Source organism: Salvelinus fontinalis, chromosome 7 (assembly GCF_029448725.1).
Source record: "Salvelinus fontinalis isolate EN_2023a chromosome 7, ASM2944872v1, whole genome shotgun sequence".
Classification (NCBI taxonomy): domain Eukaryota; kingdom Metazoa; phylum Chordata; class Actinopteri; order Salmoniformes; family Salmonidae; genus Salvelinus; species Salvelinus fontinalis.
In genome coordinates, this window is record NC_074671.1 from 53,400,445 (window position 1) to 53,413,687 (window position 13,243).

The following is a 13,243-nucleotide window of genomic DNA, read 5'->3' on the forward strand; positions in this document are numbered from 1 at the left end:
CTGTAACACACAGCGTTGAGATTGCCTGCAATGACAACAAGCTCAGTCCGATGATGCTGTGACACACCGCCCCAGACCATGACAGACCCTCCAACTCCAAATCGATCCCGCTCGAGAGTACAGGCCTCGGTGTAACGCTCATTCCTTCGATGATAAACACGAATACGACCATCACCCCTGGTGAGACAAAACCGCGACTCGTCAGTGAAGAGCACTTTTTGCCAGTCCTGTCTGGTCCAGCGACGGTGGGTTTGTGCCCATAGGCGATGTTGTTGCCGGTGATGTCTGGTCAGGACCTGCCTTACAACAGGCCTATAAGCCCTCAGTACAGCCTCTCTCAGCCTATTGCGTACAGTCTGAGCACTGATGGAGGGATTGTACGTTCCTGGTGTAACTCGGGCAGTTGTTGTTGCTATCCTGTACCTGCCCCGCAGGTGTGATGTTCGGATGTACCGATCCTGTGCAGGTGTTGTTACACGTGGTCTGCCAATGCGAGGACGATCAGCTGTCCGTTCTGTCTCCCTGTAGCGCTGTCTTAGGCATCTCACAGTACGGACATTGCTATTTATTGCCCTGGCCACATCTGCAGTCCTCATACCTCCTTGCAGCATGCCTAAGGCACGTCCACGCAGATGAACAGGGACCCTGGGCCTCTTTCTTTTGGTGTTTTTCAGAGTCAGTAGAAAGGCCTCTTTAGTGTCCTTAGTTTTCATAACTGTGACCTTAATTGCCTACCGTCTGTAAGCTGTTAGTGTCTTAACGACCATTCCACAGGTGCATGTTCATTAATTGTTTGTGGTACATTGTATGGGAAACAGTGTTTAAACCCTTTTCAATTAAGATCTGTGGAATTATTTAGATTTTTATGAATTATCTTTGAAAGACAGGGTCCTGATAAAGGGACGTTTCTTTTTTTGCTGAGTTTATGTTTTGGTTGCTGCTACTTCTCCTTCACCCAGGCCTCCAGATGTGTATCTAAGCAAAAATGTCTTGGAACAATCAGAATATGTGTTTGTCCGAGTTCGGTGGGGATGAGGGTAGTGTCAGTGTGCGTGTGCGTGTGTGCCTGCACTAATTGATGACTGCAGGTGTTCAGTAGTCCCTCAGGTGAACATATGGGCTAGTTAACACACACACTGCCTAAACTAGTCCACATGCATCTCTCTCTCCTGAGAGCCAGGTGGAGGAAAGGCCGATGAGACATGTGGGGATAAGAGAGCTCATAAGGGAGATGAGAGAGGAGTGTGTGTGTGCGTGTGTGTGTGCGTGCGTGCGTGCGTGCGTGCGTGTGTGTGTGTAAAAAATACATTATATTTATACAGTATATTTACCTTTAGTGCAATTATTTCCTGAAATGTTTCGCCTGTACTAGTAAGTATTTTTCATTTTGTCAGGAGTGGCTCTTGAGAACAAATGATCTGTTTTGAATTATAAGCACATATTTTCGCTTTCTTTTAAAGGGTAAAATAATGTATCCAAATTGGCCCCGCTGGTGCAATGCAGCAGGTCTTGTTTGTCCTGTTCTATTGTTCATAGAAATGAATAGAATAACAATCGGCACACTGAGTTGGACTCTGTCTCTCCCTAACTAACTCCATCAACTGTTACAGGTCAACGCCAGAAAAGGGATTGTCTTCTTGAAGTCTGAACGTTTCAGTCACAGGCGGCTGGTTGCACCTTAATTGGGGAGGACGGCTCATAATAATGGCTGGAAGCGAATGAATGGAACGGTATCCCAACACATCAAACACGTTGTTTCCATGTGTTCGATACCATTCCATTCACTCCATTCCAGACATTATTATGAGCCGACCTCCCCTCACCAGCCTCTTGTGGTTTCAGTGTTCACCACTCTCATTTGCCCATGGCTTATTTCACCTCAACTAGCTTACATCCAACATAGTATAATAGATAATGAGAGTTACTTTCAGAATATACAGTATAGCTAAGCTGAGAGAGAAGGTTTTGAAGGTCTCTGTCACCTACATGTTTAGCTGGAGGCTTATTCTCTATTGATAAAATAAAACATCCTCTACATCCTTCACAGTGTATCGACAGGTTTTAAAGATCCCCTTCCATTTTCTTTGATTTCACATGCACAGCTGGTCTACCCACTCATGTGTATACTAAACTATGAATTCTAGGCTTGCTTTTCGCTCTATTTCATTAGTCTACCAAAAACAGCCCAAAATCCTCCATGTCCTTTTTGGACCCAGCATTTTCGCCCCATCGCGTCTCTGGAACGCTACAGCAAGTCTCGGATATTAGATGACAAGAATGTCACCCGGTCGGACGGTAAAATATATCACCGGCATGAATCAAGTTGTCATTTCCAATTTATGCCAGAGCACAGGTCCTGGTGCTGTAGACAGACTACTGATGCTGTCCGCTCTCTCTCTCTCTCTCTCTCTCTCTCTCCCTCCTCAAACAGTAACAGTATCTCTCTGATTCCAACATACAAAACCTTCTTCAGAATGTCTAATTTATTTGTAATTTAGTGCATGCTTATCCACAGCGACTCACAGTTAAAACATATAGTGTACTCACAAGGTGGTACTGAATGAAGAGTCTGTGCCAATTATGCCAGCATCTGTTTGTCTGTAACAGATTTGATAAGGAGACCAGAGATAGTTAAGGTGGCCCCTACAGAAACAGTGCATGCGCAGAACATACAGACCAGGAAGTGGAGTGTGTGGCCTTAAGTTCATTATTTCTTACCAACAATCATTCAATTATATCTGTTATCAGGAGAATACACAAAGGCTAGAACCATACTGGGAATCTTTATCAATGCCATTTTAATTTAACACTAATCAAAGCGAGAGAGCGCTTATTAATTCAGCCTCCATCAGGACCTTCACGCACCATTTAACAGCAGGAAAGCAGAATGACATCTTCACAATATTCACAGCAACATCCAATTGGTGGAGGAGAGAAGCTTGGAAGAATGTCAAAAATAATGGGTTGTTTTCTGATTTACTCTCCTCTTCCTGATGCTTATTTGTCCAATTATGAACCAAGAAGCAAGACGAGACGAGAAGACGGGAAGCAAGTACAGGGAGTGAATATTTAATAAATAACCGACATGAAGCAAAACAAGTACAGCGCCTGGACAGGGGGACCAAAACGACATTAATGCTGACACGGGGATGAAACTAAGGAATAGACAGATATAGGGGAGGCAATCAATAAGTGATGGAGTCCAGGTGAGTCCAATGAAGCGCTGATTCGCGTAATGATGGAGACAGGTGTGCGTAATGATGTGCCACCTGGCGCCCTCGAGTGCCAGAGAGGGGGAGTGGGTGCAGGCGTGACAGTATTTGGGACATACTAACAAATCAGGGCCCCAAAGTAGGTGCTCTGTGGTTAAGGAGTAGGTCAAATGGTTGCATAGTGAACTACACTTACACACAGAACCATGTGGTGCTATGCTTCTGTGGTGATGCACTATGCAGAAATCGCTCCACCATTTCCTGTTTGCTAAGATTCTCATAATTTCAGTTTATGTGACAAAACAAGCAAGTATAGTGTAGAGAATCATTGTACCATCTAAACCTGTGTGTAATATATTTTCCATAACCAAAAATATTGTATTTTAAGTTGTTTGAAGCTGGTGTACAAAACTGAAAGTAAAAGACGCAAAAACTAAACTTAAGAACGGGAAGCATAGAAATAGCGCACATAGAACTGCTTCTTAGACTTGCTTTCAATGAGAATGACAGATCTATAACTGAAACCTGCAGCACACTCATTTAATGTTAAGACACTGAGCACCTGTCACGATCGTGTGGCGGATTGACGGACCAAAATGCAGCAGTTGGAAAATAAGCCATCTTCTTTATTTAACACCACGAAGATGAACACGACACAAAAACACTTTACAAACTAACAAAACAACCGTGAAGCTACAAACGTTGTGCACATACAAACAGGCTACAAACGTTCTTACATAGACAATTACCCACAATCAATGAGAGCCTATGGCTACCCTAAATAAGGCTCCCAATCAGAGACAACCGAAATCAGCTGTCTCTAATTGGGAACTCATTCAGGTAACCATAGACTCTCCTAGATAACTAACCACCATAGACAATGCTAAACATCTACACTCAACACAAAACCATATACTACACCCATTAACCCCTTTACCAAATAAACACCCAAAACAACAAAACATAAACATTCCCCATGTCACACCCTGACCTAACTAAAATAATAAAGAAAACAAAGAATAATAAGGCCAGGGCGTGACATAACTCCCCCCTTGAGGCGCGAACTCCGGGCGCACCATACACAGTCTAGGGGAGGGTCTGGGTGGGCTCCCCTCCACGGTGGCGGCTCCGGCTCTGGTCGTAGTCCCCACGTCACCACAGTACCTAACCACCTTCTAGGCCTCCTCCAAACGACCCCCCTCCACATTAACCCCATTGCATTAAGGGGCAGTTCCGGACTAAAGGACAGTACCAGGGTAAGGGACAGTACCAGGATAAGGGGCAGTACCAGGATAAGGGGCAGTACCAGGATAAGGGGCAGCACCAGGGTAAGGGGCAGCACCAGGGTAAGGGGCAGCACCAGGGTAAGGGGCAGCTCCAGGGTAAGGGGCAGCTCCGGACTGAGGAATGGCAGCTCCGGACTGAGGGACTGCAGCTCCGGACTGAGGGACTGCAGCTCCGGACTGAGGGACGGCCCATGGCTGGCTGACAGATCTGGCTGCTCATGGCTAGCTAACGGATCTGGCTGCTCATGGCTGGCTAACTGATCTGGCTGCTCATGGCTGGCTGACTGATCTGGCTGCTCATGGCTGGCTGACGGATCTGGCTGCTCATGGCTGGCTGACGGATCTGGCTGCTCATGGCTGGCTGACGGATCTGGCTGCTCATGGCTAGCTGACGGATCTGGCTGCTCATGGCTAGCTGACGGATCTGGCTGCTCATGGCTAGCTGACGGATCTGGCTGCTCATGGCTAGCTGACGGATCTGGCTGCTCATGGCTAGCTGACGGATCAGGCTGCTCATGGCTAGCTGACGGATCTGGCTGCTCATGGCTAGCTGACGGATCTGGCTGCTCATGGCTAGCTGACGGATCTGGCTGCTCATGGCTGGCTGACGGATCTGGCTGCTCCTGTCTGGTTGGCGGCTCTGTCACGATCGTGTGGCGGATTGACGGACCAAAATGCAGCAGTTGGAAAATAAGCCATCTTCTTTATTTAACACCACGAAGATGAACACGACACAAAAACACTTTACAAACTAACAAAACAACAAAACGACCGTGAAGCTACAAACGTTGTGCACATACAAACAGGCTACAAACGTTCTTACATAGACAATTACCCACAATCAATGAGAGCCTATGGCTACCCTAAATAAGGCTCCCAATCAGAGACAACCGAAATCAGCTGTCTCTAATTGGGAACTCATTCAGGTAACCATAGACTCTCCTAGATAACTAACCACCATAGACAATGCTAAACATCTACACTCAACACAAAACCATATACTACACCCATTAACCCCTTTACCAAATAAACACCCAAAACAACAAAACATAAACATTCCCCATGTCACACCCTGACCTAACTAAAATAATAAAGAAAACAAAGAATAATAAGGCCAGGGCGTGACAGCACCCCAATTACCTCCCCCTTACTCCAGCTGCTCACTATGTGTAGATGCCCATCCCAGGAGGTTGGTGGCACCTTAATTGGGGAGGACGGGCTCGTGGTAGTGGGTGAAGTGGAATCAGTGGAATGGTATTAAACACATGGTTTCTATGTGTCTGATGCTATCCCATTCGCTCCGTTCTAGACATTATTATGATCCGTCCTCCCCTCAGCAGCCTCCACTGCTGCCCATGTAATTACTATAGGGTCAGGTCCAGTCTTAGATATAAGGTGGCTGTTGATAGGCTGCCTTGCATTAATCCATGTCACTGTATCGCTGCCTATGGGGGCCTGCAGTGCTGCATTACCAAGCAGCCTCAGTCTGACTGACTCCACAGTTTGCATTTCAAAAAGAAAGAAAAGTGGGTCTCTTGAGATTTGCCATAGTTGGAGCAGTAACTTTCCCGAGACATACCTCATTGACAGCAAGACTTCATGTCTGTCTAACAATATATCTGAGATGGCTATATTCTATTTGGAAGTAAGGGGATTTCCATTTCAATCTAAAATCTGCCTTTCGTACTCCTTGATTTGATTGATATTTGACTGATATTACAGTTCTACATTACAATTCTATGTTACAGTTCTTGCCCTGCTTTCCGATATAGTTTTACCTTATAATCACAGGGAGACGGGAGCTTCTTTCATGAAGAGATATGTTGACAGCTCTGCTCAGAAGAGTAGGCATCACATCTGTAGGGGGTAGTTATGTATTTTTCTCCCTTTCCACCCTTTTATCTCGAGATAGATCAGTAAATTGGACAGGGCGGCGTGAGACGTCTACCTTTGGTTTGGCATTTTGCCCATAGATGTGATGAATGATTTATTATAAAGCAGCATGTTCCTCTCATCTTATGAGCTGAAGTCCATCTCTGAAACACTCCGTTTTCTCAGTCTACTCAACAATAGCCTCGACAACTCTTGTTTTGAATTGTCCATCCCTAATCACACCCTTCTAACGAAAGTCACTATCCCCTTAAATAACAACTTCAGTTAATTAGGTGTAAGGACGAAAAGAGAGGCCCTCAGCAGTGAGTAACCACCAGGCTGGTCTAATGTTGTGGCGCATCAGAGTCAGTATATTACACTCTCTGGGAGGAAAAGACCTTGAACTGACTCCAGCCTTTAACATCACAGGGTGGTTGTGTATTATCACGCTCTCACACACACACACACACACACACACACACACACACACACACACACACACACACACACACACACACACACAAATGAACAACACAAAAACGTACACACTGAGGAGAGGAGTGTTAGGCGTCAGGCCAAAGCAGTAGATACACGGGAGTGTGAGCCATGATTTCTAAGGCTGCTAAATTGAGTTCCTCAAGGAAGGGGGATGTGTGTGGTGATTTAGAGCTGAATGGTTTAATCCAGCCAGATGCATTGCATTTTCTCCCCCATCTCTCCAGCCCCCACCCAGTCCAGTGTGAAGGTGGGACTCCCTTTCAATTACCCAGAGTGCATTGTTGTCTGCCAGTTATCAGTCAGGGGCGGTGACAGGGCGCGGTGTGGTGGGACGACAGTGTCTCTCTTTCTTCTTTCTTTCTTCATTCCCTTCTCTCTCTCTCTCTCTCTCTCTCTCTCTCTCTCTCTCTCTCTCACACTTTCTCTCTACACAAGGCTTTACTGTCGGCTTCCTGCTGTCATGACAACCAATTCAATAGCTCACATCTGTCAAAGACTGCTGTTGCTTGATGTTAATAGGCTTCTATTGTCATTTACACCAAAGACTTAATTTGGGAAATAACAACGCTTCACTGAGAGAAGAGAAAAAGTTTAACACATCTTTATTGAGTGAAAGGATTTTTTTTTTGTTGACATTTTCTGTTAAAATTCTTCTTATTTATTTCAATGTTGGGGAAAAGTTAAACAAAGCTCAATTGAGCTCCCGTCTTTTCCGTTTCCGTTATGGCAATACAATCAGGGAGGAAACATGAATATGATACTGCAATGATTTCCTGTTCATATCTTGTTCATTCAAATAGCATCTGCAGGTCAAGGTGTTCTCTCTAAAAATAACCTACTTCAACATGAGGGGTGGAATGAATACGTGTAACGAGTCGTGAAAAGAGCAGGTTTCTAGTACTATTGTTACTACTGTACCATTTATCAGAATCGGCTGACACTGTGATCTCAAGCACAAAGAATCAATCTAAGAGAGAGTAATTAAAGGAATTGTACAGTACTATCCCAAGGAAATGACTGAAGGAAAGCAAGCAAAATGTCTCTCTCTCTCTCTCTCTCTCTCTCTCTCTCTCTCTCTCTCTCTCTCTCTCTCTCTCTCTCTCTCTCTCTCTCGCTCAGAGACAGAAATAATAGAGTGAACGGGACGAAGGAGGTCAGGGAGAGCAGATGATTTAGCAGCCGAGTTAGACTAAAAGAGAGAGTGGAATCGAGAGATGGATGCGAGGAAGCAGCCCGAGGTGTCCATAGAGATTGAAGGGTTTATAGTGGGTGGCGAAAACAAAGCTGCCAGTAAGTGAGTGGGTTTGCAGTGGGTGTCAAGGCCCAGAGGAGCATGGGGAGAGGGCTCAACAGTATCACTGAGAAAAAGGAGGGCGAGTGATAGAAGGAGAAGAAGGATGGAGAACGAGGGGGCAGAGGAAGGGACGGAGGAGAAATGATGGCGAACAATGGGGAAAGAGAGAGGGAGAGAGTTCTAAACAGAGATGGTGGAGGAATGATTGAGAAGAGGGGAGAGAGGTAGGGAAACATGACGAGATGGAATTAAACTCCCAGTGAAAAGTGATGGGAGGACAGGGAAATATGAGAACATAGAATAGATCATTCTGCCACTGAACGAGATGGGATAAAGAATATGAATAGATATCATCGTCGCCACTCTCAAAGTGTGACAGATAAGGCAGGACCACAACTCCAGAACCGTGAAGTCAGGCTAATCTAAAGAAATCATGAGAGCATCTCACCATTTTGAGCATCTCACTCAAAATGACATTTGTGGGATATCCACAGGACTTTCCTTTAATCACGCCACACAGCATTCAACTATGTCAAAACTATGTTCATTTCCAAACGACATGGACTTCAGCCCTCTGAACCTCTGAACATTTTATTTGTCAGAAAGATAATCCTTTGGATACAGGAATATAACTGTTCACCTATGTTGATGCACGGATGCCATATTGCGTTATCCAAAGGATTATCTTAGTGACAAATAAAAGGGGCGCATCCTGTGGGATTAATCTTTGGTTTTGACCTACAGGTAACTGCCAAAATAATGGAAACACTTGTGTAAATGAGGGATACAAAGTATAATGAAAGCAGGTGCTTCCACAGAGGTGTGGTTCCTGAGTTATTAAGGAATTGACATCCCATCATGCTTAGGGTCATGTATAAAAATGCTGGGCAGGCCATTATTTTGGCTAATATTTTGGTTACCCTGGCTATGCCCCCATCCACAGGGCACGAGTGGTCACTGAATGGTTTGATGAGCATGAAAACTGTGTAAACCATGTGCCAATGCCGTCTCAGTCTCCAAATCTCAACACAATTGAACACTTATGGAAGTTTCTGGAGTGGCACCTGAGACAGCGTTTTCAACAAAACCCTCCATCCCTCCAATAGAGTTCCAGACCTTTGTAGAATCTATGCCATCTATACTAAGATGCATTGAAGATGTTCTGGCTCATGGTTGCCCAACGCCCTATAAAAACACTTTATGTTGGCGTTTCCTTTATTTTGGCAGTTACCTGTATATCTCCGTATGGTGGAAAACTGTTCTTTTCGTCTGCTTTTTTTTTACACTCTTTTTCATTCCTAATACCAGTTTTTCATCAACACACACACATAAAGACACACTTTTCTTTCCCCACACCGCAATCAGTAGTCTCACTGCTGGTAGCAACAGGTGCTTGTTCCCAGAGTAAAATCCAGTAGAGTGCCTCTCACTTCTTGTTACTGTAATGATGGAAAAATGCACTCTTCGCTTTGATCCAGAACCAGTGCTGTTGCTGTCTGTGATGGAAACACTCACTGAGCATGGTGGGCTTTTATCAGAGCTGACTTCCTTTAATCATGTCTTTCATCATCGAAGCGAAACAATGGTTATTTTGTGATTCATTTTTCCCCGTCACAAAGCCACTATTATGATAAACCATTCTAAAAAGCAGTGTGTGTGTGCATACTTATATGCCCATGAAAGGGCCATACAATTCCTAATAATGGCACCAGAGCATTGGTGCGTTATTTCCCTGGATGCTACAGTACCTATTCCACCAAGCGAGGAAGAGCTCATTACTGAACAATATTTCCCGTCATGCCAAGATCACTGTGTCATTGAGAGAGAAAGAGGAGGGAGAGAGAGAGAGGCAGGGGAAGAGAGAGATATAAAGAGAGAAGGAAAGAGGGAAGAAGAGCGAGAGAGACAGAGACAGAGAGAGCGAAGGAGAGGATGCAGAGCATTTCCCTCGGGAGTGTTTCTTCTTGAGGAGACTTGTCAGAGAGTAAGAGTGATATTGCTGATTTGACACGGTGTATGCAGCGAGGGAAGGACACGCGGAGATAAACTGTGTTTGTAAACAGAAAGTAGCCAGAACTAAAGAAGAAGAAAAAGCAGGCCTTGAACATACCACCAGAGGACGGCTTGGAGAAGTATACACGCACCTAAAGCTATAGAGATCGTCTCACATGTTGAGTTATCTGTTATCTGTGATTATAGGAAACAAACAAAGATAATCTTTCTGTATGTTTTTCTAAGCTCATACTAACCCTCCTCATAACTCCACCCAAGTGAATACTCTAATTTTGCCAATGAGTTCTGAAGCATTCTTGTTAAGGCTTGACTAATTTGTTTTTTTATCTATTTCTGTCCAGAATCAAGTGCTGGCGAGAAGAATGCAAGGAAACCCCCCTGGGACCTCTAATGGAATGGAATAGTACAATGGCTGCAATGATGAAAAACGACAACCCTCCTTTTCAACCAGAATCCCACCGCTAGGCTGTATTAAAGCAGTCGAGGGTACTGAATTAATGTCAAGCGTCTCGTGTAGGCAGCATCATGCTGCACCGCTGGAAGTAGCTGGAGGACCACCCATGGAGATTCCGCCTTCTCGACGTTCTCAATGCTCCTAACACGCGCCAAGTAAACAGAAATGCCTTCAAAGGTCAGCTGCTTATACTTGTTGACGGTCGTTTGCTGGGCTAGCGCTCTCTGGTACCTGAGTCTGTCCCGTCCCTCCACCTCCTACGTGGGCCAGCTGTCCATCCCCATCCGCCAGAAGACCAAGCTCACCAAGAACGTGACCTTCAGCAATATACGGACTCGGCCGCTCAACCCGCACGCCTACGACTTTATCATCAACGAGCCCAAGAAATGTGAGACGGAGGCACCTTTCTTAGTCATCCTGATCAGCACCACCCACAAGGAGTTTGACGCACGTCAAGCAATTCGAGAGACGTGGGGCGACGAGAGCACGTTCGGCGATGGCGTTCGTGTCCTCACACTCTTCCTACTTGGGAGGAACACGGATCCGGTGCTCAACCAGATGGTGGAACAGGAGAGCCAGATCTTCCACGATGTCGTAGTGGAGGACTTCATAGACTCCTACCACAACCTCACCCTCAAGACCCTGATGGGCATGCGCTGGGTGGCCACCTTCTGCCCCAAGGCACAGTACGTCCTCAAGACAGACTCGGACATCTACGTTAACATGGAGAACCTGGTCTACACCCTCCTCAAGCCCGCCACCAAGCCGCGGAGACGCTACTTCACAGGCTACGTCATCAACGGAGGTCCGATCAGAGACATGCGCAGTAAGTGGTACATGCCCAGAGACCTTTACCCTGAGACTAAGTACCCGCCTTTCTGTTCGGGCACGGGGTACGTGTTCTCGGCGGATGTGGCCGAGCTCATCTACAAGACGTCCCTGCACACCAGACTGCTCCACCTGGAGGATGTGTACGTGGGGCTTTGCCTTCGTAAGCTGGGCATCCACCCCTTCCAGAACAGCGGCTTCAACCACTGGAAGATGGCCTACAGTCTATGCCGCTACAGACGGGTCGTAACGGTCCACCAGATCTCCCCGGAGGAGATGCACCGCATCTGGAATGACATGACCAGCAAGAAACACCTCAAGTGTTAATCAGCTACCTACAGTTAGTGCCAATATGAGGAGGTCCTGAATTCTTCATCTTCTTCTCCTCCTCCTTCTTCTTCTTCTTCTTCTTCTTCTTCTTCTTCTTCTTCTTCTTCTTCTTCTTCTTCTTCTTCTTCTTCTTCTTTATTGCTTATTCTCTTCCTCCTCCTCTGCCCCTTCCACCTCTTCCTATCTCTGCATTTCTTTGTCACTGTACAGCACATGACCATGAGAGAACAGTACTGTAACAATAACCGTCTGGCTGTTTGCATAGTCCAAGAGACGCTTCGCCAAAAGCCTCTTTATCAGACCAAGGTTACTCTCTGGTGTTGTAACTCCTGCATTCTCCCCCTTAGCTATTGATGAGTTTAAAGGCCACAGTTTAGAAAATAAAATAATTCTGTATATTTTCTGAAATATATTTGATTAAAAAATCCACTCTATGAAAATAAAATAATGTCCCACAATGCAACAGTATGCCATTTGCACCATATGTTGTTTATTAGATGAAATCACTAAAACGCAGAAGTAGAAGCTTAGCAGTGGGACAGAATGGCTCAGAATGCTGTTAGGCTAATCTATGTAGGCAACGCTGCTAATTTCCAGAAAAACTGGCCCTATTACTGAAGTAGTAGGGATGATAAGAAATACCAAGATATACAACCTATGTAAACGTTCTGCTGTCAGTTAGGTTGATAATGAATGTCCACTCTTAATTTCCAGTCTTTGTATATTTAATAAAGATGTATTTGTGGGATGTACTGTTTTGGTACCGCAACAGATGTTGTCATAGTGAAAAGACCATGATAAGTTCACAATGTACCAACGTGCTGTAGACATAGATTGAGTGTTCATTGGAATGATCGAAGATTGTTAGAACAGGAGACTAACAGTTCAATGGACCTGCTGTGTGACATGACGGACATACTTGCCTCTGCAATTGGGTTGTAATATATTGTTTTAAAGATCAAACATATTTTCTTACTATGGATCTGGAGTCCTTTGTATTGTACTATGTAGAGAATGACTTCATTTCTTGAACACCAGTATTTCTTATGGGACAGTACAAATGGCGATGTAACGATGTTAACCACATGCATTCCCGGGTGAATGTTATTCTATCTGTATGTGATGTGCAATTATCTTTCCGCTCTTTAAGCCGTGCTGTGACGAGATAGACTGCAGAGTGTTATATTTTCTATTACTTGAACCAGAGGGACGACACAACCAATGGCTGCATTACATTAAAGGCGTATTTCATTTTAGAGTGCATTCCTTTTTTCCACGTATTTGGGATTTTAAAAATGCCGTAATGTATTATGTGTGATCCTAATAAGAGGACAGTTTATAATATTGTTTAATTATTCAATGGGTTTTTATTTCAATACATGCAATAGACTGCCAAATACCTATTTGTACCTGAATTAATGACATCAGCATTACCCAAGTCCCTCTCTTTAGTTGC

At 44.9% G+C, this 13,243-nt stretch overlaps 1 protein-coding gene across 1 annotated transcript in view; it reads left to right on the forward strand.

Moving 5' to 3' along the window:
• The window catches only part of LOC129859676 (beta-1,3-galactosyltransferase 1-like), a 138,221-nt gene extending 125,178 nt beyond the window's left edge, over positions 1-13,043 (forward strand). Inside the window, exon 3 of the mRNA XM_055929738.1 lies at positions 10,517-13,043. Within this exon, the coding sequence (XP_055785713.1) occupies positions 10,795-11,784 (990 nt within the window). The 5' untranslated portion in view covers positions 10,517-10,794 and the 3' untranslated portion in view covers positions 11,785-13,043. The remainder of the gene's footprint in view (positions 1-10,516) is intronic.
• The last annotated feature ends 200 nt before the right edge of the window (positions 13,044-13,243 follow it).